The following is a 26453-nucleotide window of genomic DNA, read 5'->3' as shown; positions in this document are numbered from 1 at the left end:
CACATAGACAATTTTTGTTTGCTTTGTTCACTCTGTATGCTGTGCTGTCTGGGTCTGGTGCCTTTTCTGTGGGATCCTTCCATTCCGGGACACATTACACACTTTTCTGAGGTTTGTGTAGGCTGGATACTGTGTTGTTTTAGATCATTAAGAATAATTTGGCCGGGCATGGTGGCTCATGCCTGTAATCGCAGCACTTTGGGAGGCCAAGACTGGTGGATCACCAAGGTCAGGAGTTTGAGACCAGCCTGGCCAACATGGTGAAATCGCATCCCTACTAAAAATACAAAAATTAGCTGCGTGTGTTGGTGCACGCCTATAATCCCAGCTACTTGGGAGGCCGAGGTACGAGAATCACTTGAGCCTGGGAGGAGGAGGTTGCAGTGAGCTAAGATTGTGCCACTACATTCCAGTCTGGGCAACAGAGTGAGACTCTATCTCAGAAAAAAAGAAAAAAAGAATAATTTAAAATTTCTTTCTTTTAAAGTTGGAGGGTTTTATATGTAGTGTAGGGAAAGATAATTCAGACAAAAAACTTCTATTTTAAATGTTATTTGCTGATTTTTTAACTACTCAAATTAAAAATAACTGACTAGACTGAGGACCCAAAGACGAGTCATTTTTCTGTCTTACATAATCTTTGAAAAACATTTCTTTTTTTTAATGCCAGACAGGTAATGTGCTGACACCATCAGAAGGTTGGAGGGGGCATTTCTCACCTGTGAGTGTGAACACCCAGTCATGCTTATGAATCACAAAATAATCCGAAAAACATTATACAACTTTTCCTTTTTTTTTTTAAAAGACAGAGTCTCACTCTGTTTTCCAGGGTGGAGTGTGCAATGGTGCAACCTCCACCTCCCAGGCTCAAGCGATTCTCCTGCCTCAGCCTCCCCAGTAGCTAGGATTACAGGTGAGCACCACCATGCTCGGTTAATTTTTGTATTTTTAGTAGAGATGGGGTTTCACCATGTTAGCCAGGCTGGTCTCAAACTCCTGCCCTCAAGTGATCCACCCGTCTTGGCTCCCAAAGTGTTGGGATTATAGGTATGAGCCACCACATCCAGCTTATACAACATACTATATCTCTATTAGTCTATATTTGCATCAGTTCCTACATCATCCATGAAACCTTTCCTGCTTATTCCAATCCAAAAAGATCTTTCCCTTCTTTAAATTCCCATGATAAACAACAGCCACTAGTTCTTTATATGCAATTTTTCTCTCTGCATATAGATTATAGGCTCCTTGAAGGCAAAGGTCTTCAAGTTCTTTTCTACCACAAGGCCTAGAGGTTCACAGCAAGTCTTTGACAAGTGTTTGTTAATTTCACCTCAACATTCTTAATTAAAAAAGCCTTCAAATCACATATGCAGATGCATGGAGGAGGAGGAATGCTACTAACATGGAAGAACCTCTTCTATTTTTCGGGACATTTCCATGTTTATTAGTCTTATTTAATCTGCCCCAAACCACTGTAAGATAGATATTACCTTTTCCATTTTTACAAGTAAGGCTCAGAGTGAGAAAATGACCTGTCTTAATCACAACTAGATCATACAACTAAAAAATGCAGAGCTGGGATTCAAACTCAGTCTGCCTAATTTGAAAGTCCATGCCCTCTCCGCTCACTGTACAATACTCCCTCCCTTTTAGCTTTTAAACTTCTGTTTAGACAAGCACATTAGGGATTCCTGTGTTAACACCATTATCTTATAAGAGAGGGAATGATCATAGTAACTCCACAGTTTTGTTCTCAGGATGAGAAGAAAACTTACTATATGTAATTCTCTATGTTCTATCTCTTAAGCGTATACATGCCTTCCTGTGAAACTTTCTAGAGAAGTTAACAGAGTGTCTATAAGACATCCAGCTAAAGTCTTCAGCCAGCTACCAACCCCTGAAGAGAGACAGCAGCCCTATCTCTTCAGCTGCTGTAAGTGATGAAAGAATGTAAAGGTCACAGCTTAAGGCACCGATCATATGAAGGTAATGATGATCTTATAACAATAGCAGGTGATGAGGAAGTATAATTAGTCTTCATTCTCCCCTGGCCTGCTGTGCCTGTCAATGCCACAAAGCTATTACTCTCCTATCATTTTCTAAGCTACAAAGAATTCTCGTCTTGATTTTTAATAATTTTTTTTCAAGTTTTGGTTATATGTTTCCTAGGAAAGCTTGGTGAAGCACAAGTGTCTCACAGTTACAAATAAATGATTAATTATCATTATAGAGAACTAATAAATATGGCAGGTATAATGTAATATGCCTAAGAATATCAACATGAACTTCTTTAAATTAAAAAAAAATCTTGTGTGTGATGGAGTCTTGCTCTGTCACCCAGACTGGAGTGTGTTCTTGGCTCACTGCAACCTCCACCTCCCGGGTTCAAGTAATTTTTGATGTCTCAGCCTCCTGAGTGGCTAGGATTACAGGCACATGCTGCCACACCCAGCTAATTTTTTGTCTTTTTAATAGAGACGGCGTTTCACTGTGTTAGCCAGTGAAGACTGACCTTGTGATCCACCTGTCTCGGCCTCCCAAAGTGCTGGGATTATAGTCGTGAACCACCACGCCTGGCCCTAACATAAACATGTTTTGAAGATACTCAGCCTCCTATTTAACTATGTTTTAACTTGCCTCACATAGAAACGGCCTAACAGTGATATGTTACGCACCTTTCATCTCTCTTGACTGACGAATGGGAAGCCATCATTCCATCAGCTCTGTACTATGACAAGGTTTCTTAGTAGCTATACATAGTACCTCTATAATCACTTCTAATTGCTACCTTTTCTTCCACTTGCCACTGAATTCCATTAGGAACAGTCAGGTTGAGTTTTCTTAAAAGATTAACAAAAAAATTGGATGTAAAAAGAATATAGTATTGTTATCTTGTACTTCCCCTTTCTGTATGTGGTTTTTATTAACTTCAAAAGAAGCTGTAAGCACAGAAATCAGCATCCAGAGAGATGTTCTAAAATCTAATCATGCCCTCGTATCTTCCAGACGGTCCTGAATGGGATTCATTGGCCAAGCAACACATGGCACAGATGGCTGCAAACACAACACTGCACAATGGCCAAGAGCATGGTGTAATGGGCCGGGAGCACAGTCTCCCTATTGTTTTCCATGTAGAGGTAAAGACTATTCAAGTATCTTCAGCCTAAAGAGTTGGGCACTAGCAGGGCAATGCTGAAAACTGCATATGCAGGTAGGAGAGTCAGAAGGGTGAGATGGGAAAAAGATAGGAAGAAAGAGAAAGAAGCAAAAGACAGGAGGTATAAATAAAGCTTCTCGTAACACCATCCTATTAGGACACATTTCTACTTTCAGTGACCCAGGGTATCCTGCTGGAAAGCCCTCTTACCTGCCACACACAGCCTAAATCACTTCAAGAGGCCAAAAGCCATGCTCATCTACAGAACATTCTGTGTCTCAAACCCAGTGTCCTAGTGATCTAAGTTCAAAAGCTTTTGACCCTTCCCTCCATTTAGGAGGATGTGGCCTACTGGAAGTAATGATCATCTCAGTGTGGGAAAAGGAAGGAAAGAAAGAAGAGGGTCTCCACTAAGTCTGTCTGCTTAAAATGATCTCCCTGTTGTCTTTTGAAATTTATCCTCTTTGGAAGGATGATAATTGGTCTCTGCAGCATTTCATGTCAGTCACACATCCTCTTGGCCCTATGAGGGGGACCAAAGATAGAATTACCGCAGCAACTGAAGCCCTTTCTCATGGCCTCTGCATGAATGTCCCTTCCACAAGGAAATGAATCCCAGAACTTCTTTCTGGGTCTCTTATGTCCTGGTTGAATGCTTCTCTCTGTCTCTCTCTCTCTCTCTCTCTCCCCCTCTCTCTCTCTCTCTTTTTTTTTTTTTTTTTTTTTTTTACACATCTTTCCCTTTCCATAAGGGGTCTTGTTTGGGAATCAAAACTCAACCTCAGTACTCATTTAAACCCATTCTACAAAACCTATACCCAAGATTGACCTTCCTTACTTTGCGGATGTGATTCCAGTGAAGACTTATGACATGACATCTTTAGCTTTGTAATCAGAGTTTTATCAATGAAGGATCCCTTTTGAGGCTGGGAGAAGTTCCGCCTAGTTTAGGAGGGGAATTTGTAAATTATTCCACTTTTAGCTGCAGCCTCATTGGTCATCCTACTTTCCAGGAATGCGAAATGCATATCAAATATACCACAAAGCTCTAGTTTCTAAACTTTCATCCTACCTAAAGATACTTGTCCTGTTCTTCACCTTCCTTCCTCTAAAGCCTCTTGCCATTTACTTGTTTAAGCCTGGGGCAATATTCAAAGGCCGGCAAGGACAAGAACTCAGGAAAAGGTTCAGGCAGAAGAGATCGTATCTTAGAGCTCAGCACTTCCACAATTTCAACTTTGACTCTCCTTCTGTTACGGATCCCTGTCAATATTTGAAAATAATGGTCTAGACTAGAAAGATATGTTCACAGACACTTGAAAACAATCACTTTCTGAAGTGAATATAACATACATCTTACTATCAATAGCTCGACAATCATTAGGTTAAGAAAGCTGAATGTTTGATAGTATTTGAAAGAGACTGGAAACACCAGAGGCTATACTCTATTACAAGTGAATGTTCAGGAAGGGATGCTAACAGAATCTGATACAAAGTATGTATCTACTACACAAGGACTGATTGTTCTTTGATCACTTTAGATTTTGCTTTTGTTTACTTTCTTTCCTTTTTTTCTTTTTTGAGAGAGTCTCACTCTGTCACCCAGGCTGGAGGGCAGTAGCATGAACATGGCTCCGTAGAGCCTCAACCTCCCGGACTCAAGCAGTCCTCCCGCCTCAGCCTCTTAAGCAGCTAGGACTACAGGCCTGTGCTACCATACTCAGCTCATCTTCATTTTTTGTAAAGACAGGGTCCCACTATGTTGTCCAGGCTGGTCTCTAACTTCTGGGCTCAAGTAATCTGCCTGCCTTGGCCTCCCAAAGTGCTGGGATTACAGGCATGAGTCACCATGCTTGGCCAACTTTGTTTTCTTAAGTGAATTTTAGGCTGTTCATGTAATACTGAAGTAACCTCTGTCATGCCATTCATAAATGAGGTTGATGTAGCAGATCTGACTGCTTGGCAGGAACGGACATTTTCCCTTCCTGCCCCATGTGCATGCCCCTTCCAAGCAGCACATATTTAGGCAAAATGAACTGCTGGATTATAAGATGCCTGAGGACACAACTCCAATTTAATAGTTCCTTGGTATCCTCCCAAAGCATCTAGCATGGTGCTAAGTCTAGAGAATGCTTTTGAAATATCTCTCAAACCAGAAATGTGTGTGTATATACTGGGGGAAAGAAAATACCTCTACTTCTTAAAAAAAAAAAAAAAAAAAAAAAAGCCTTGACCTACTTGAATGCGATGATGTTAGGGTGCTTCAACTTCCTCAAATGCTTGATATCCGTCTCATTCTGTTCTCTCACTTTCTTGATGGCCACCTCTTCCGCTCGGAACTTGCCCAAGAAGACAGCTCCTTGGGCTCCACTACCCAGCCACTGTAGCTCTGAGATCTCCTCAAATGGCACTTCCCAAGTATCTAGGCACACAAGCAAGAAATAAGCTTGAAGAGACCTCAGAAGGGACCACCACTCTACAAGGCCATTCTGAAAGTACCAACTTCATCATCACCCAGGATGACCCTCACCCTCTGTCTCCCACCAAAAGATAGAACTTTCCTATGTGCCTTGGAACTGGTCAAACATTCGTACACATTAGTTTGTATCCATTTTTAGCCACTGAAATAAAGCAGAGCAGAGGTCTCTAATATACTTTCCTCCAAACACATATCCCACCACTCCTGCAGCCCTACCTCCTCACCTCAAGCTTGCATGTCAGTCAGTTTACCTATCCGCCTCCATGCAACTATCCCTACCCCATCACCCACTATAGGTGTTATTTTATTCCTCTTTAAATGTCTAGTGTAGATGCTCAGTGAATCTTTGCTAATGAATTTTTTTTTTTTTTTTTTGAGACAGTCTTGCTCTGTTGCCCAGGCTGGAGTGCAAAGGTACAATCTTGGCTGACTGCAATTTCCACCTCCCAGGTTCAAGTGATTCTCCTGCCTCAGCCTCCCAAGTAGCTGGGGTTACAGGTGCCTGGCGCCATGCCTGGCTAATTTTTTCCTTTTTAGTAGAGATGGGTTTCACCATGTTGGTCAGGCTGGTCTCGAACTTGTAACCTCACGTGATTCACTCGCCTTGGCCTCCCAAAGTGCTGGGATTACAGGTGTGAGCCACTGTGCCCCGCTGCTAATTCATTTTTAATGATACTCTCCTAAGAACTTCATCATGCATACTACTTACATTAATATTTACCTTTGCTGAGTACTTACGATATGCCATACACTAGCATAGTACTTTACATACATCACGTATTCAATCCTTACAATAACCTTACAAGTAGGGCCTTATTATAGTTATTTAAAGATGAAAAAAACTGAGGCATAGGGTGGTTAAATAAATTATCCTAAAATCATATAGCTGATAAGTGGTAGAAATGGGCCCAGAACCCCAGAACTGGCCACTTTTAGGAAGAGTGCGTTCTCTCCTATATGACATTGCATCTCATGAAGTAATTCAGAAGGCCATTAGTCATGAGTCATGATATGCTTACTCATATAGCTGCAGTATTTTCAAGTTTCTCTTTTCCTTAGTTTGAATTTTTTTTGCATCAGAAATTTAAGAAGGGTCATTTCTAAGTGGTGGCATTATTAGTGCTTCGTATTATATTACTTTATTCTTTTCTGTTTTAAAAATTATTTTTACCATAAGCCTCTATCACTTTTATAATGAATAAAATGCTGTTTTTAAAAAAAGCACTTCAAAAATTCATTCAATATGTGCTTTAATCTCATGAAACCTTCAGAACAAGAATGTAATCCATTGATCCTTCTCCTTTCCCCCTTCTTACCAAGGTATTAGCACAGGTAAGAAATAACTATCCAAGAGCGAGGAGCCCCACCGAGTGAGAAGAATGGTGACAGTGTGCAAGGTCATCAGAGATTCTCCTCAGATCACTCAAAGGCTACTGTTTGCAGAACATGGAACAAAGTAGTGTTGAGTTAGCTTCAAAGATACTCTGGTCTTGAAAGCAAATCAACTCACTGTCCACTACACTGATGAAGTAAGAGCAGAAAGACTTCGTCTGCCCCTAGAAGCGAGCTACATTCCCCTCCTCTCTAAGTTTCGAATAGAAGTTCTGTAGATTCTTAATAAAATATTTTCTCATTACCATTGCTAAAACTTAACCTTCAAAATATAACTATGTAGAGCAAAAAATATATAAAATGAGATGGTTTATGCCATGGGCTTTCATCCCATTCTCTTGAGATGAGCAGTATGAAAGGTTTCTGTTCCACTGAAATTGAAAAAGTGCTAGATAAAAGCAAATATCTCTAAAACACAAATAGCTGACAAATTTAAAATCACCCAAGGCACACATGATACCAAGTGAGATTTGGGAGGAAAGAGCAAGAGATAGCCTTGGCTATTTTAAATATCTTCAGGGTTTCTAGACAAGTATTAATAAACGCCTCAAGAAATCTCACTTTCACCTCCATGGGCTCATTCATGCAGCACACATGGACACAGAGATTGATGGCATATTGTAAGAGAGTTTTCCACATTAGGGATCCAGTGACAAATTAAAAACTGTCATTTTGACCATTCTGGGGGTGCTGAATAAAGTATTATTGCTGGACTCGGGCAAGAACATAACTGAGAAGTCTGTCTTTGAACAACTTTACACGAGCCCAAATTACCCTAATTTTTAATAAAATAACTACTAAAATTAGACAAATGTTTGGGTGTCTCTTTCCCCCTATTTATTCAACCTTTAGTTACTGTTAAACATTGGAAACATTAGAAAAAAATCAGAAAAGTCAGAAAAACACACATTTTATCTGAAAGCTCATCCCACACCCACTTGTCATTTTCCCTCTTAGTTTTTGTTCACGTTTACGGCTACGTAAAAATTGCAGGTGATGTCTAACTTTTTTCTACCTTTTCACATATTATGTGTCCTTCATGTAGTTACTATTTTTATTATAAGTTCTAAGAGTTGTTCTGCACCTTCTTACCTTTTCTGCATAAGTATTTCCCCAGATTCGGTCCCTAGGTTAAAGAGGACAGTTTCCCGGCTCTAGGAATCCATACATTCCAAATTCTATCCGAAAGGATTTTGATGGTTTTTGCTCACAGTAGCAAAGCATGAACATGTTGGCGGTAAGCGTTAGCAATGATTTTTTGGTTCTATTTTAATTAGGTATAAAATAGTGTTTTATAACTTTGCACTAGTTTAATTGCCAGTGACGTAGAATATTTTCTCCACATTTGTTAAATGCCCACATCTGCTTTGTATGAATTGTCAATACCCCTTTGTTCATTTATCTGTTAGGCTTCCATAGTTCTCATGAACTTGAAGAAGCTCCTTCTATATTTCTTTGATATGAATGAGAACATTTTTATGAGCCTTTTCCTTTAATTTTATAATTTTTGAACAATGTATTCTATAGTGTTGTCTATTATTTCCTTTGAAATTTCTTCCACTGCCTAGTCTATCTTCTAAAAGTTATCTACAGTTGATTTTTAAGAATTTAATCTTTACATTCATCTGAAGCTTATTTTGATGTAAGGTATGAAGACAGATATAAATTATTCTTTTTCTGCATTGCTATTTAATGATTCCAAAATCATTTGTTTAAAAAAATCCTTTTCATATTGCTTTATGATACTGACATTGTAACTCACGATATCATTTTTAGAAATAATGCCTATTAGTATTTTTATAGGATGATAAAGAGATTTATCACTAAAATACAAATACATTTGGGACTCACATACAAAGTATTCCTGGTATTGCTGTAAAAAATAAAATTCTCCTCTACCAACCTCCACCTCATGCCTGTGCTATTCAACTACGTTCAGCCAAGTCTTGATTATCCATAGAAAAAGAAAGTGGATGGCACTGGTAATAAAAGAACACAGAGTGTAAACTAAGGAAAGTCATGCTTCAACCGTGTTTCTATCAATCTTTGTACTGAAACTAATTATCAGAAGTAAAATCAATGGATATGAATGTAGCACCCTTTGCCCAGTCTCAAAGTCTCTGTTGATAACTAGCAGGGAGCTAAGAAATGGGAAAATGGCAGAAGAAAGGAAATTGGTGTTTTGGATGCATAAAATTAGAGGCCTAGAGAATTGATGAGCAGGATAACTAATCTCAGAATAATGAAGAACTGAAGATACTCTCTAGGGTTAGTTCCAAACTTTTTGCTTTTATGTCTGTCCCATGATACGATTCCCCAGCATTTCTCTTCTATTTTATTCCCCAGTGACTATATCTTAATTCCAATATCCTCCAGGTTCCTTGGGACTGAGAAAAAGCCACATGTCAACCCGCTTTAAGCCAACAGTTCTCTTTTGTTTATTCAGACATGGCTATGACAGTACTTGCTTGAGACTGGAAACTATCTGGCAATAAAAGATTGAAATTACATGCTACCTTACCTGGGCTCACTATCAACATCCTCAAAGGGAGGTGAGGCATCATTAAAAATTCTTAAAAATCCAATGAAATCTTCTCCTAAGTACCAAAGATAGGAACAGGCCTGTGACACGTGTTATCCTTTGGTTACTGCAACACAGGATTAGAGATTAGCTCCCTGATCCCAGACCTGACAAGGAAATTTGCTAGTTTCTGGCTAGCAAAACTCTTTCATGGTGCGTAGCAACACCAGCCCTCAGCAGGATATCCTGCAATCTACTGAAGGGCTAGGCACCTGCTGTGCCTGTGTCAGAATCTTAAGCTGACCAGGACTGTTTCTTACTTATTTCTGAAATAAACCTTTTTGAAAGTCACATAATCAGTTGGAACACAATTAAATATCACTATGCAGAATAATAAAAATTTTTAAAACCTCCTTTTGACAAACATATGGAATGGGGGTATCACCCCTCATTCTGAATCTCAACTTCCGTGAGGCACTTGGATCCTGAGATCTTCAAGTTATCACCAAAAGTAAGGCTGAGACTGGACAAGTGGAGACCCTAAAAACCAACTGTAGTTGATCACATGTGCAGCTATCAGCGGCTTTTGCATCCAACCAAAGAACAGAGAATTTTGAAAATAAATAAATAAATAAATTAGGGTTGGACGCGGTGGCTCATGTCAGTTATCCCAGGACTTTGGGAGGCTGAGGTGGGTGGATCACCTGAGGTTAGAAGTTTGAGACCAGCCTAGCCAACATGGTGAAACCCCGTCTCTACTAAAAATACAAAAATTAGTCAGGCATAGTAATGTGTCCCTCCGCTACTCGGGAGGCTGATGCAGGAGAATGGCTTGAACCCAGGAGGCGGAGGTTGCAGTGAGCTGGGATAGTGCCATTGCACTCTAGCCTGGGACACAGAGTAAGACTCCATCTCAAAAAAAAAAAAAAGAAAAAGTAGGTATGGTTCTCTCTGGATTGTAGAAGTACAGGTGATGTTTATTTTCTTCTTTACTTTCCTGCTTATGTTTATTTCCAATTTAAAACATAATAATGCTGGTAGCAAGAAGCAACTAATTTCCTTTAAAACTTTGAAAATAAAGGGGGCCAGGAGGTGGCGGGGAAATGAAAGCAGAACGTATAGAGTATCAGAGTCTATATGAAAGAGAGAGAGAAAGGTATGAGTTCTCTCATCAAGAAATTCTGGAAAGAAAAAATATGGACCAAAAATAAGATTCTATTTATTTTACAGCAATTTTAGACTCTGGGACCCTGCCCTAAGTCTGTTCATGTCTTTTAGTCAAGACTGTTGACAGCTTCTCCACAACGGCCAGTAGACTTCAGTTACTGAAAAAGAATTTCTGTGTGGAGCAAGAATAGATATTACGGTTGACAAATCCTGAAAATGACCTAGAAGTGAGAGAAATGCCAGTAAATCCCAAGATACTTATGGAAAACAGGTATAGTGGGAGGAGCTGGCATTTGGTTTAAGAGAATGTATTGCAGAAACAGGGGAAATAAAATCCATGAGAAAAGTGGTTAATGGCAACTGAAGTCTACTGGCCATTGTGGAAAAGCTGTCAACAGTCTTGACTAAAAGACATGAACAGACTTTTAGGGGAGGGCCCCAGAGTCTAAAATTCAGTTGTAAAATAAACAGAATCTCATTTTTGGTCCATATTTTTTCTTTCCAGAATTTCTCGATGGGAGAACTCATACAAATTTAGTCATTTACATAAGGCTACAAAGATATGTATAAAAAGTCTTAAACAACATATCTTTTAACTCAACTATTTCTCTCCTAGGAATTTATCCTAAGAACGAATCAAAGATACATGCAAACGTAAAGTACTAGACAAATGTTCCTTGCAGTATGACTTGTAATAACTAAAAATGCAAACAAATTAATGTTGAGCAATAGGGAGTTGCTTAAAAATATTGGCACAATCACAATTTAATGTTACTTAGCCATTAAAGATGATGGTGAAGAATTATACTTAAGACATGGAAAATGTTCACAATGTGAAGTAAAAAAAAAAATTTCAAAAGAGTATGTGATATGGTTTGGCTCTGTGTCCCCACCCAAATCTCATCTTGAATCCCCATGTGTCAGGGGAGGGGCCTGGTGGGAGGTGATTCGATCATGGGGCGGATTTCCCCTTTGCTGTTCTCATGATAGTGAGTGAGTTCTCGTGAGATCAGGTTGTTTGAAAATGTGTGGCTCTTACTCCTTCTCTCTCCTGCTCTGCCATGGTAAGACCTACTTGTTTCCCCTTCACCTTCTGCCGTGATCCTAAGTTTCCTGAAGTCTCCTAGCCATGCCTCCTATTAAGCCTGCAGAACTGTGGGTCTATTAAACCTTTTTTCTTCATAAATTACTCAGTCTCAGGTGGTTCTTTATAGCAGTGTGAACACAAATTAATGCAGTATGACTCCATTTTTAAAAAGTATACACACACATACACAAATAGACTAACAATATATAATGAAAACATGAATGGATATTCTCAGGAGATGGAAGATCATAGATTATTAAAAAAAATTTTTTGGAACTTACCTGTATTTTCCAAATTTCATACATATGTTACTTTTGTTATCAGAAAAAAAAGTTATTTTGGAGAATATTAATGAGGTTATACAAGATCATGTCCTTGGCAAGAACATGGATGGTGCCAGAGGCCACTGTCCTTAGCAAACTAATGTAGGAACAGAAAACCAAATATCACATGTTCGCACTTATAAAGAGGAGCTAAATGATAAGAGCATATGGACATACAGAGGGGAACAACACACACTGAGGCCTACTTAAGGGTGGAGGGTGGGAGGAAAAAGAGCATCAGATAAAATAACTATTGGGTACTGAGTGATGAAAGAATCTGTGCAGTAAATCCTCATGACACAAGTTTACCTATATAACAAACCTGTGCATGTGTCCCTGAACTTAAAATAAAGGTTTTAAAAAATGAGGTTATAAAGAACACCAGGGCCTCAGAAGTATAATACTAGCATTTGAATTAGAATATATGAATATATTGTTACATAATGATGGGAGTTAAAAACTTAATTTTTTTTTTTGAGACAGAGTCTCACTCTGCTGCCCAGGCTGGAGTGGAGTGGCACAATCTCGGCTCACTGCAACCTCTGCTGGGCTCAGGCAATTATTGTGCCTCAGCCTCCCAAGTAGCTGGGACTACAGGTGTGTGCTACCATGCCTGGCTAACTTTTGTATTTTTAGTAGAGATGGGGTTTCTCCATGTTGGCCAGGTTGGTCTCAAACTCCTGACCTCAAGTGATCCACCCGCCTCAGCTTCCCAAAGTGCTGAGATTACAAGTGTGAGCCACAGCACCTGGTAAAAATTTTAAATATGTAGCCACTGCATGATTTCTTTACATGTTATGTATCTGCACAACTATATTAAAATATGAAATACATCTGACAATGTATAAAAATAGAAAATTTAAATGATGAGATAAATTAAACAGGAGCTCTCATGTTTTCTTCTTATAATCCCATGGATTGTTTTATATGTACTGTTCTTTAGCCACCACTAGAGTGGAGGACCACAAAAAGATGGGCTACCACCAAAAACGACCCGCTGAATATGAATCTCTTCCCTTCAGCAGGTCTGCTGGAAACTGAAGTAGGGTATTGATCTGGCACTAGTTCTTTCCTTTGCCCCAAGGTCGCAGGTTACCCAGCTCATGGTGGTGATCGTGGTGGTGATGCAATGTTTACTCAGGAATGATCTTCGAAGTCCATACTTTAGCTTACCTTGCTGCTGCAATTTGTAGTCAGTGGAATATGCTTTCCCAATGATATTCCATACAGGCCTTAAACATCCAAAGAGTCCTTCAAGAAACCCACCGCTGCCACTGCCTGACCTGCTGAACTGAATCTTGATGTCTTCAGTTCCGCTTGTGCTCTCTCCGTCCACTGTGTTGCTGTTCCCCTGAGACACCACCATCTCTGATTCATCGTGTTCCCTTAGCTGAAGAACGCTGTTCTCAAACTGGTCCCTGGAATCCTCACTTACGCTTGTCAACACTGTTGTGGTGATGGGGCTGTTCATGCTTTCGACTAGCTCTGTTCGTGCCATCCCCTTTTCCTGCTGGTCCTCGAGCTTGGGAGAAGGGTGGTTCCCCATGGCTGTGAGTTCATCTTGTAGTCCATTGAAGGTTTTGCTTTCACTGAAGGGTAAGTGTGGAGAAGAGGAGCAGCTCAGGTGCTCCTGAAAGTTGGCCATTGTGCCATGAGTGTAACCGAGGTCCTGAGATGACACTCAGAAGATTATTAGGGCAGACTTCTGACTTAAGAGAGGGCTCGAAAACCTGAGAAAAACAGGAGGGAGAGACGAGATCATCCTTTCTTTATTATGCACACTACAACACTTCTGTTTGCATTAAAAAAATTAAAATAATGGGGATTGGTTAGCCTGTGCGTTAGTCTATATGACGGAAATGTGTGCAGCAATGAAAAATTATGCTATTGAGGAGTATTTATGAACATGACAAAATACCCATGACATATTAATATAAAAAACAGGTTAGAACAATATATACATTAACTGTAAAATGGGCTTTAAAGAATATACCTATAAGAAAAAAGACTTGAAGGAAAATAATCCAAAGAATTAGCAATAATTTTAGGTGGTTAGATTTGGGAGAGGTTTATATTGTTGTGATTTTCATGGCATTTCAAGCATGCTGTATTAATATCTATGATATTTTTAGAAAAACTGTTTCCCTTTCTACAAGGGAAATTTGGTTGTTCTGATATACAAATTTTATTAGAAACTACATCCTGTGTTATTATAAGTTGCTACTAATCTTTTCTCTTTGCTTTCCTGTCTTATCCAGTGGGGCACTGCTTTACTTTATAAGGCATTCATTAAGTCACGGAGGTAAATGTCATGTGTCTGTGACAAGATACATTTCTAAGATATAAAATTTGTTTTTATTGTACTGCACCAAATCCGGGGTAATGCGACTAAACCCTAGCTCTTTAAACTTGTTCTTTGCTTCTGATCTGTCTGTTAGCACCATTTCTTGGGGCCACCAAATCTTTAAAAGTGAAGATGTGTTCTAGATTGGCCAGATCATGCATAATCAATCTTAAATTTATTCAAAGTATGTTCTTTATTTTATTTTTCTTTTCTTTGTTTCTTTTTTCTTTTCTTTCTTTTTTTTTTTTTTTTTAATTGAGACAGAGTCTTTCTCTGTCACCGAGGCTGGACTGCAGTGATACGATGTCGGCTCACTGCAACCTCCGCCTCCCAGGTTCAAGCATTTCTCCTGTCTCAGCCTCCTAAGTAGCTGGGATTACAGGCACCCACCACCATGCCCAACTAATTTTTTTTGTATTTTTAGTAGAGACGGGGTTTCACTGTTGGCCAGACTGTTCTCGGACTCCTGACCTCAGGTGATCTGCCCGTCTCGGCCTCCCAAAGTGCTCGAGTACAGGCATGAGCCATCCCACCTGGGCCAAAGTATGTTCTTAGCAGAAATTTACTTTCTCTTTAAGTCTCTATGTAATAGTCATTCCTTCCTTCACTCTGTACTAAGCATCTAGAATGTACTAGAGGTCATGGTATGAAGATGACCTCATTTTCCTGAGCGGGTAAAAGAAAGACCAACAAAGACTGACAGAACAGTGCTTACAAAGAATCAAGCAAGTGCTCTGAGAGCACAGAAGGGGAGGAATAGTTCCAGGGAAAGGTGCTCAAAGGCAGTAGGTAACTTTTGATCCATCTGAAGGAAGTATAGGCATTCATTAAGCAAGTCAGAAAGGCGTGAGTGAAAGAAGAGGGAGAAGGTATTACAGGTGTGGGGGACACCACGACAGAAGGTATGAAAGCTTGAAAGACTAAGAAACAGAGGAGAAATCCAAAGTGGCTGGAATTTTAAGCAAGGGAGTAATTTGGCCAGATAAATTAAAACCACATCTATAGAGGCAGAGGTTGGATTGAAAGGGAAAGACTGAAGGTCCAGTTAGAAGGTGTAGTTTAAAAAGAAATGAGTTGGGTCTGAACAAGGCAGTTAGCAATGGCAGTGAAGAGGACAGGAATGATTTAAGAGGTAGAATTGGGAAAATCTAGTAACTGATTAGACATGGAGGTGGGGAAAGAAAAGCGGGGAGGAAGACTTTTCATATCGCTTACTTGGAATAATGAATAGACAGACAAGTGTCAATAACTGAGATATGAAATGCCAGAAAGAAAGAAGGTTTGGAAAGATGATACTTAGCTCAACTTATGGACACACAGAATTTAAGGCCTCCTATGCATCACGAACTGAGCTAAGGAGCTGGGCTTTTATTGATGCCATCTGATTTTAAAAAGACACTTTTTAGAGAGAGATTGGAAGAAGATAAAGATGGGGCTCATTTATCACAGGGATAGAAGCTTCCAAATAATAAAGCTAAATTTAAAATGCATTTATTGAATATATACTCAGCCTACATAACGTGGCAAAACCTTGTCTCTACAAAAAATACAAAAATTAGCCAGTCATGGTGGTGTGCACCTGTAGTATCAGCTACTTGGTTAGAAGGCCGAGGCGGGAGAATCGCTTGAGCCCAGGCAATTGAGGCTACAGTGAGCTGTGTTTGCGCCACTGCACTCTAGCCTGGGCAACAGAGTGAGACCCTGTCTCTAAAAAGAAAAAAGAATATATACTGCGAGCTGTGGCATGTACTAGGCTAGGTTCTGTGGAAACAGAACATTACTGTTGCCATTACTATTTTTAATGATAAGTAAGACAAAGTGCTTTACAATTTACAGAAGCCTGTTTACGTAGTCAGCAATACACTGGTAAATCAGCTCTTTCCAAGACAACAGCAATCTGATTTGTAGTGTTGGCTGATTTCCCTGGTGTAAATATTCCCACCATAGCAGATTTCAAGCTAATAAAACTTTAACAACTTGCTTGCAAAGTTTCTAAACATTTGACAATTGGCTCTAACAAGTTGGTGTAAAAGCCAGCTCCAGCGCCATATCATTGCAAAAGTGCCATTTCTATCTCACAAGAGAAGAAACTTCTCTAAGGTAATATATTCAATAAGTAATAGAGCAGGAATTAAAATCTAGCTCAAAGTTCAGATTCCTGAAATCCTTTGTGTTTTTTTACAACACGATGGAAAACTTACGATAACTCCTCACTTTCTTAGAGTGCTTTCCAGGTTAAAAAGCGCTGTTGTCTGTGATCATGTGATCTAAGTATTTGATCCCTAGGTAAGAAATCCAGAAAACAGAATGATTATCCCTGTTTTTCACAGAAGGAAACAAAGGCCTAGAAAGAGGTAGATGCTAACGGTCACAGAGCCAGGATGAAATACCAGGCTATTTTTCCTAATCACAACACTCTGTCCTGTACCATGCAGTCTCTAGACATGGTTCCGATGCTGTTGAAGCTCATTATACTGAAGGAATTCCCTCCCGCCATCATCCCCCATGACAAATGAGCCATATTCCCTTCTACAGAGCCAAGAGAGATGGGAGCAATGAAAACAGAGGTAGGATTTGAGATGAACTTTGCAGGTAAGGTGTGTGACGGGGGAAGGAAGTCAGGGGATAATAAGAGCATGGGCAGAGACAGGGAAGTGGAATGACCAGGGCGTGTGTGAGGGGGTTGCGGACCCAGAAACAGCAGTGGCTAACGTGGGGGAGCAGTGCGCAGCAAGGATAACTCCTGCTCCCCATGTGGGCTCTGAACGCTTATGATACAATGCAGGTGATTCTTCCCTCCTAACAAACCAGAGAGATCAGTTTAACTGGACGGGGTTAGCAAAGAGGCACTTAAATGATAGGTATGGAGAAATCTAGGCCTTGGGAAGCTGTCTGGGAATATAAGGTCGGGGTAGGGGGAAGAAAGAAGAAACACTGGAGCCCTCTGCCACAGCAACAGCTATTTGCTTGAGTTGACCCTATTCCGCCCACTCCAGCCTCCCCTCCCCTCTTCCTTCCATGCTCATCTCTGAGCTTTGGCATTACTGATCTCCTTATTATATTTTCTTCCTGATCACCTGCCACCACCTTGAGCTATCTCCTGCTTTTGGCCTCTCTGACCTTGCCCTGCCTGATCTCTTTTAAGAGTGCTGATTTCATACTATCTGACCTGGCCATTGACTCAGCAGTTACTTCCAGTCTGCCTTGGCTGCTGGGACTCTTGGTTATCCTATACAGCAGCAGCTCCCAACCTTTTTGGCACCAGGGACCAGTTTTGTGGAAGATGATTTTTTCCATGGACCAGGGACGGGGGATGGTTTCAAGATGATTCAAGTGCATTACATGTATTGTGTACTTTATTTCTATTATAATTACATCATAATAGATAATGAAATAATTATACAACTCACCATAATGTAGAATCAATAGGAGCTCTGAGCTTGTTTTCCTGCAACTAGACAGTCTCATCTAGGGGTGATGGGAGAAAGTGACAGATCATTAGGCATTAGATTCTCATAAGGGGCACACAACCTAGATCCCTAGATCCCTTGCATGCACAGTTCACAACAGGGTTTGTGCTCCCATGAGAATCTAATGCCCCCACCAATCTGACAAGAGGTGGAGCTCAGGTGATAATACAAGTGACAGGGAGTGGCTATAAATACGAAGGAAGCTCCGTCCCCGCCACCACCCCTGCTCACCTCCCTCAGTTCAGCCCAGTTCCTAACAGGCCACAGACTGGTACCTGCCCATGGCCTGGTGGTTGGGAATCCCTGTTATACAGCACAAGTCCTGTATACTATTGGCTCATGTGAATTGCATACCCAAACATATATGTGAATTTCAGCCAAATGCTTATTTGTGTGATTTATTTTTTTGAATCAAACTATCAGGCTTTATATTAATTCCTGATAAATTTCTACTTTGTCAATTTTTTATCCTGAATTTCTGCCTAATGACATCATGTTAGGATGAGTTCAGACATAAAAGTTAGAAAAACATCTGTTTGTTTTGTAATGTTTTTCTATCTCTAACAGGATAAGGATGAGTGTGAAGTATACCTGTTCCCACTGGGATGGGAATGAGTTTAATCCCAGTTATCACATGCAGTTTGATATTTAAGAGATCAGGGAAAAACAACACAATCAAGGAATATGTTTCAATCCACTCACTTTACACATGAGAATCAAATTTCCAAGAGATTGCCAACTTGCTTAATGTAACTAACTAGTGGCGGAGCTGGAATGAGTCCTTCCTCAGCCCAGCTCTTTCCACTAGTATGATTGTTTGTGTATTCAGAGAGAAACAAATAGCCATGGTATCATGGCCCACTGGTGATGAAAACAATAGTAATTCACAGCGTGATTCTAGATGCACTAAAATATTCCCAAGGAAACACTAACACTCACCTAGTAGGGTGACCCTGCACCTATCAACAGGGCAGCCTGAGGCCACCCACTGACTGCTCTCAGAGTGGGCAGAGGTGAGGTAAACCTCAAGGTGTGTATAAAGATGTGTAGTTAATAGGCTTTCCTCATGCTCACAAGAATATCCAGTCCAATGTGACCCAACAAAGGCAGAGAAATTGAGAGGCACGTGAACAAAGGGAAAGAAAAATCATCACTATGACTATATTCAAATATGATCAGAGCTGACTACATTTTAGAAGAGTGTAGGAAGCTAAAAATACTGAAGTTTCACCTGTGCTGTGTGTACACCCACACGCTGCCACTGCACAGGGAAGAGACTGTTAGGTGGAAACTGTGGGAACACAGGCAGTGTCACTATCTTTCGCCCTCTTGGTCCTCTCTCCCTGTCCAAATCTGGCTCAGGGACCCTCATGGGAACTGAGTGTTTGGTCCTTTCAATTCACAGGAATTCAAAACTAGTATATATTAGAAGGAGACAGAAAGAAGAGGGGCAAGATTTTTGAACATTGATAGTCAAAGGGAAAAAGATAAGGAACATCAGAGAGGTAAAAGGCAAGCCTGGGATGGCACCCTCATCCCGTACAAAGTACTCTGGGAAGTAGAAAGTGCAGATGGGAAGGTCTGTAGGTGAGGTGATGCTGCTGCCGCCCTTTCAAGTTCTGATCTGCAAACAGCCCAGACAGTGCTCCCCTGCCCTTGAGGCACACTCTCCCTGCCTTCTGAGTTTCTTGGCCCCTAGAGGAGGAAGTGGTTTGTGCAAAAGTAGTAGGCAAGAGTTGGAGACAGCAGCAGCTGTGCATTTGGCAGGGCACTGCCAATTTCTGGAAATTACCTTGGTTTTGTGCCAAGATCCCAGGATGCAATGTAGAGAGAAAGAGGAGTGGAGGAGGCAATGTGGCCAATGGCCCTCAAATTCTTGGATTTTTCTATGATGCAATACAATTTTTCCCATGTTACTAATTGAGGATTTTTATAATAGATTTTGAATTTTATATCATAAACATGAATAGAACAAAGATTTTGGAAAATTTAGCCCCACAAAGTTTTTGCTGTTACTAAAACTGAATAAAAACATTAAATTAAGCATTATTGCTATGAGATTTATTGATGCTGAGCTCTTTCCAAGCTGTCTTCTCTTTCCTTGGCATCTTCTTGCCTATCTTTGAAAATGAATACAACACGGCCATCTTAACCCTTCTGGTCATTTCTCTAAAATTCATATGGCAGTTGAAAACATAAAATAATTCCTGCTGCTATGAGTATCAATCTCACTTTAAAACTTGGAGTAAGTTACTTGTGCATAGTAATAACATAAAATGATCTTTCCACGATAGAGGTCTGTCACTGAGATCTTAATTTGAACTTTGAAAACATTAGATAGGTTTTTCAAATGGAGTTATATGATTAGAAGCATGTGACTTCAAATCAGATAAAAAGGATGACCTACAATCGTGCCTTTATCCCTACTTACTCTCTTAACTGTGGACCATCTTCTGAAATGCTAGTTTGAAGGAACAATAGAAACTCAATCGACCAAATCCTGTGAACTACCTCATTTCATTTTCTTTATAACATTTCATTCAACAATTATGTATTCAAAAATATTGATTCCATGTTTACCATGTACCTATATTTTTGGTTAAGATTATGAATGTTTAATAATCTTGAAAGTATGCTGGAGTCAGCAAAAAATTAAAATTATGAAGAAGCAAATTCTCCATGGTGACAAATTACCTTCTGAATACCAGTACCTATAAATGAAACTGTGATTGTAGTTAAAATAAGTTTATTGTAGCCTTTAAAATGAATAAAGATGCTTCATTTTCAGAGTAGTAGTCTATAAATTTAGCTGGAAATAGCAACTTGTGAGCTTCAAAAATGCCTTAATTCAAAGGTGAAACATCTTGACCAAAGGAATGATTTATCCATAAATCCTGTCATAAATAATATCTCCATAATGTTTTCTGACCCAAATTCAACTTGCCATATGAAGAATAAAATCAATAACTTTAAATGTTTTAAAAATAAGATACAGACATATATATATATATACATACACATACATTTTAAATGGGGTGGTACAAGATGGCTGAATCGGGACAGATCCAGTCTGCAGCTGACAGTGAGATCAATGCAGAAGGCAGGTGATTACTACATTTCCAACTGAGGTACCTGGCTCATCTCCCTGGGACTGGTTAGACAGTGGGTGCAGCCCAGAGGGCAAGCTGAAGCAGAGTGAGGTGTCGCCTTACCCAGGCAGCACAAGGGGTCAGGGAACTCCCTCCCCTAGCCAAGGGAAGCAGCGAGGGATTGTGCCATGAGGAATGGTACATTCCGGCCCAGATACTACGTTTTTCCCACGGTCTTCACAACCCATAGACCAAGAGATTCCCTTGGGTGCCTACACCATCAGTCCCCTGGGTTTCAAGCACAAAACTGGGTGGCCATTTGGGCAGACACTGATCTAACTGCAAGAGTTTTTGTTCATACCCCAGTGGTCTCTGGAATGCCAGTGAGACAGAACTGTTCACTCCCCTGGAAAGGGGGCCAAAGCCAGGGAGCCAAGTGGTCTAGCTCAGCGGATCCCACCCCCATGGAGCCCAGCAAGCTTAGATCCACTGGCTTGAAATTCTCACTGTCAGCACAGCAGTCTGAAGTCGAGCTGGGATATTTGAGATTGGTGTGGGGAGGGGTGTCCACCATTACTGAGGCTTGAGTAGGCAGTTTTCCCCTCACAGTGTAAACAAAGCTGCTGGAAAGCTTGAACTGGGCAGAGCCCACCACAGCTCAGCAAAACCACTGTAGCCAGACTGCCTATCTAGATTTCTCCTCTCTGGGTAGGGCATGTCTAGAAGAAAGGCAGCAGCCCCAGGCAAGGGCTTATAGATCAAACTCCCATCTCCCTGGGACAGAGCACATAGGGAAAGGGGTGGATATGGGTGCAGCTTCAGCAGACTTAAGCATTCCTGCCTGCTGGCTCTGAAGAGAGCAGCAGATCTTCCAGCACAGCACTCGAGCTCTGCTAAGGGACAGACTCCTCCTCAAGTGGGTCCCTGACCCCCACACCTCCTGACTAGGAGACACCTCCCAGCAGGAGTTGACAGACACCTCATACAGGAGAGCTCCGGTTGGCATCTGGCAGGTGCTCCTCTGGGATGAAGCTTCCAGAGGAAGTAACAGGCAGCAATCTTTGCTATTCTGCAGCATCTGCTGGTGATACCCAGGCAAACAGGGTCAGGAGAAGAGGCATTCTGGTTTTTGGAATTTTCAGTCTTTTTGTGCTGTTTTTTTCTCATCTTCATGGATTTATCTACCTTTGGTCTTTGTTGTTGGTGACCTTTGGATGGAATTTTCTTGTGGACATCCTTTTTGTTGATGTTGATGCTATTCCTTTCTGTTAGTTTTCATTCTAACAGGCCCCTCTGCTGCAGGTCTACTGGAGTTTGCTGGAGGTTCACCACTGTTGTTCTTTGAAATTTTCTATATTTTCCCAAATTTCTACCATTAGCATGCATTATTTGTTTAATCAGACGTTTTCAATCCAAATCCTTGTTGCTTTAAAACACACAGACGAATGGGCCCACTTACACTATATTTGCAGATACGAAAAACGATGTGAAATGTTAAGGATACTGATAGGACAGCTAATTGTCACTATGTGCTGAGGCTTGCAAACAGGCTTAAAAAGAATTACGGGCCGGACGTGGTGGCTCATGTCTATAATCCCATCACTTTGGGATGCCAAGGTGGGCAGATCACCTGAGGTCAGAAGTTGGAAACCAGTCTGGCCAACATGGTGAAACCCTGTCTCTACTAAAAATGAAAAAATTAGCTGGGTGTGGTGGTGCATGCCTGTAGTCCCAGCTACTCAGGAGACAGGAGCATCGCTTGAACCTGGGAGGCGGAGGTTGCAGTGAGCCAAGATCACGTCACTGCACTTAACCCTAAGCAACAGAGTGAGATTCCGTCTTAAAAAAAAAAGGCGACAGTGAGCAAACAAAAGTTCATGACTCCTATTTTGTTTTTACCTTTTCTACTGATGAGATTTCACATTCATTCTAGAAAAGGTAGAATGATTATGATTAAGAGAACTGAACCCCAAATAGATGAAGAGACAAGAACAAATGTCATTGTCTTATGATTATTTCCAAGTTTTAAGGTCCAAATGAATTACATGCAAAGGCACTAAAACTCTTGGATTTAGGATCGCAAAGACAACCGTTGGTAAACAGTTACCTTTAGGAACTAGGAGTAAGACAGTTGTCCATGGAAAAGCAGAAGATGAAGAAATACCCTATTTTTTTTAAAGGAAGATTACAGAGTATGTAGAACTATGACCTTGAGTTGGTCCCTGACAAAATACTAAGTATAAAGTAAGCATTCAATAAATGCTAGTCCCTTTCCTTCTTTCCTTTTCCTTTGATTTTGTGACTGTTTCCTCTTTCTTTGGAATTCTATGACTCTCCTAAGATATATAGTTTAGGAGAACAAGAAATGACAATTGAAATAATTTAAAAATTATTATTGAACTTAAAAGTTAAAAGAAAAAATTAAAATTATTTTTAAAGAATTTGTGCTATAACTGGGCAAGGTGGCTCATGCCTGTAATCCTAGCACTTTGGGAGGCTGAGGCAGGAGGATTTCTTGAGCCCAGGAGTTCGAGACTAGCCTGGGCAACACAGTGAGACCCTGTTACTACACACACACAAATAGCTGGGCATGGTGGCACGTGCCTATAGTCTCCACTACTCCATAGGCTGAGGTTCAGTTGAGCCCAGAGGGCCTAAGCTGCAGTGAGCCATGATCGCTCCACTGTACTCCAGTCTGGACAGCATGGCAAGGCTCTGTCTCAAAAAAAAAAAAGTGCTATAATATACACTTTAAAGTTATTTTTCAAACAATCGATACTCAGAACTTTGCATGCACTTCATCACAGTGAGAGTAATATTAAGGCTTGCGAGAAGGCACTAGAGGAAGATAGACCTGGATTCAAATCCTAATCACTAACCTGACTTAACTGTATTGAAGCCTCAATTTTGTCATCTATCATTAGCAGCAACAACAGAATCCACCTCATAGAAGAGCAGATGATTACACGAGATAGTGCATACATGACACGTTTACCCTCAATATTTGTTAGCTATGCAAATCTTTAACTAGAAAAACTAGAATAAACAGATACATGTCAATATGCTCAATGTATATGTGACATCAAGGAGAATAAAAAGAAGAGCAAGGGAAAGACCAAGTAAGCTTTTCTTTAGGAAAGTTAAAAGACGAGAAAAGAGAGCTAAGAAGAGGGGAATCGGTTGATATATATAGACATTGAGCCAAGCTAAGCTTGTAACATTCATTTGGTAATTATAAATCAAAGCGCATAGAATCAATAAACAGTGAGGTACCAGGTCAAAAGGGTAAAAGTAAGATGGAAAAAAGGAGACAAAAATCCTAAATGTATGCAACTCCTTTTTCTTATTTCATTTCCTTTGTCTTTAATTACAGCAGTTATTTTTACATACTAGGTTTTAATTAACTTGCACACACACACAAAGGAAGGTTCTACACAGATATCATATTTGGGAGAATACTTTGTAGTTCTAGCATTTGGGAGGAAAAAAGTAACTCCTCTGGTTTTAATATTGCAATGTTAAATTAGGAGATGCTTATATTGATTCAAGAAAATATCACTAGGAAAACACTGCTTATGCTCTAAACGTAAGAATAATCAGACCAGGGCAGGGCATGGTGGCTCACACCTGTCATTCCAGCACTTTGGGAGGCTGAAGCAGGTAGATCACTTGAGCCCAGGGGTTCAAGACCAGCCTGGGCAACTGACAAAATCCCGTCTCTACTAAAAATACTAAAATATTAGCCAGGCATGGTGACACATGCCTATAGTCCCAGCTACTCAGGAGGCTGAAGCACGAGAATCTCCTGAACCCAGGAGACATGTTGCAGTGAGCCGAGATTGTGCCACTACACTCCAGCCTGGGAGACAGCATGATCCTGTTTCAAATAAAAATAAAAATTAAAAAGATGTCAGTTAGGAAGTGATGGATAGTGTGCTGCTCAGTAGGAATAGGCTGGCTCTGCTCTCAGGAGCTCCATGACTGTAAGCAAGTGAGAAAAGAGGAAAAAATCTTGAAAAAAATTTTTTAGAGTAGAGACAGGTTCTCTCTATATTGCCCAGGCTGATCTTGAACTCCTGGCCTCAAGCAATACTCCAACCTCAGCCTCCCAAAGTGCTAGGATTACAAGCATGAGCTACCATGCCTGGCCAAAAAATCCTTTTGAATGAAATTATATTATGAAAATTTTCTTTTCTTAGTAAATTCATTGTCAGTATTTGGATTTTGTTGGACAGTAAAACATAACTAGAGATATGAATATATAATATATTCTACATTTGTTTTATACTATGTAACATCAAAATCAAATAATTCATTGCCAGTTTAATATTTAGGGTTGTTGAAGAGCATCAGTAACCGACTTCGACTTCCAATGATATATATGAAAGTTCTCACAAAGCTGCAGATTCTACACACTGTTCCTGGGCAAGTCCTACATAAACTTGGCAGGCAAGATGCCATCCTTGCATTGCTTTTTCTGGCCTTAAGGATGGTAGAATCATAGATGGTTCAGGTTGGAGGGACCAGTGATTGGGCCATGACTTCTATTTTTCAAGATAAGCAGCTAAGTCTCATAAATCTGTGAGTCTACTAAGAGTAGAATCAAACAGTGTCGATCTCTGTATCTTGTCCTTTTTCTCCTCCTGCCATCTAGCCTCAGCACCTGGTGCAGGGCCTGATATAATATGGTGCAATTCACTTTTTGGATGAGAAGACTTTACACACATACATAGCAACGTGGTAACGTATTAATAAGATCTATTGAGATTATGTGAACCTGCTCTAAACATTCAGTTTGATCCTGATGAACTTTTCTAATCCTCACATCAACCCTTTGGGAAAGGTACTATTAATACCCCTTGATAATAATTGATGAAAACTTGGGGCACAGACAGTTTAAATGACTCACAGCTACTAAGCAGTGAAGAGAGGAATTGAACCCAGTTCCACTCCAGTTCTAGAGCCTGAGCCCAAGACCAACCCCTTAACCACAACACTGCATTGTCGATATTATAATGGACTTCTGGTTTAACCAAAAAAGGTCTGGGTCGGAAAAATACAGAATAGATTCACATTTTACCTTGAGCTTAGTTTCTAAACTTAGGATGAAAGGTATAAATTCTTAGCAATAACTAGAGATAATTAGAGAATTCTTAAATATGCCCACTTTCTGTAGGGCTTACTCCATTCTGTTTGTTTTTTGAGATGGAGTCTGGCTCTGTCCCTCAGGCTAGAGTGCAGTGGCACCATCTCAGCTCACTGCAACCTCTGCCTCCCGGGTTCAAATGATTCTCCTGCCTCAGCCTCCCGAGTAGCTGGAACTATAAGTACGTGCTGCTGCACCCGGCTAATTTTTACATTTTTGGTAGAGATAGGGTCTCACCATGTTGGCCAGGCTGGTCTCAAACTCCTGGCCTCAGG

General features: G+C 40.4%; 1 protein-coding gene and 1 non-coding gene across 30 annotated transcripts in view; both read right to left on the bottom strand.

The window, feature by feature from the left end:
* MAP3K13 (mitogen-activated protein kinase kinase kinase 13) overlaps positions 1-26453 on the bottom strand; it is a 178384-nt gene that overhangs the window by 39568 nt on the left and 112363 nt on the right. For 11 of the 29 annotated variants that reach the window (XM_054245429.2, XM_054245430.2, XM_054245427.2 and 8 more), the window contains 3 exons: positions 17884-17941; positions 13303-13859; positions 5399-5582 (listed from right to left, as the gene is read on the bottom strand). In XM_054245429.2, coding sequence (XP_054101404.1) covers positions 5399-5582; positions 13303-13774 — 656 coding nt within the window. In that variant the 5' untranslated portion in view covers positions 13775-13859; positions 17884-17941. Of the gene's footprint in view, positions 1-5398; positions 5583-9552; positions 9699-13302; positions 13860-17883; positions 17942-26453 lie in introns of those variants that run through there. The other 18 variants (XM_078350394.1, XM_008981341.5, XM_008981345.5 and 15 more) reach the window with 4 other exon arrangements.
* On the bottom strand, positions 665-764 carry LOC118148222 (small nucleolar RNA U13). Its single transcript, XR_004734994.1, has one exon. It is a non-coding gene; the product is annotated as a small nucleolar RNA U13 (small nucleolar RNA).

Source organism: Callithrix jacchus, chromosome 15 (assembly GCF_049354715.1).
Source record: "Callithrix jacchus isolate 240 chromosome 15, calJac240_pri, whole genome shotgun sequence".
Taxonomy (NCBI): Eukaryota; Metazoa; Chordata; class Mammalia; order Primates; family Cebidae; genus Callithrix; species Callithrix jacchus.
This window is presented reverse-complemented; position numbering and strand designations above follow the sequence as displayed.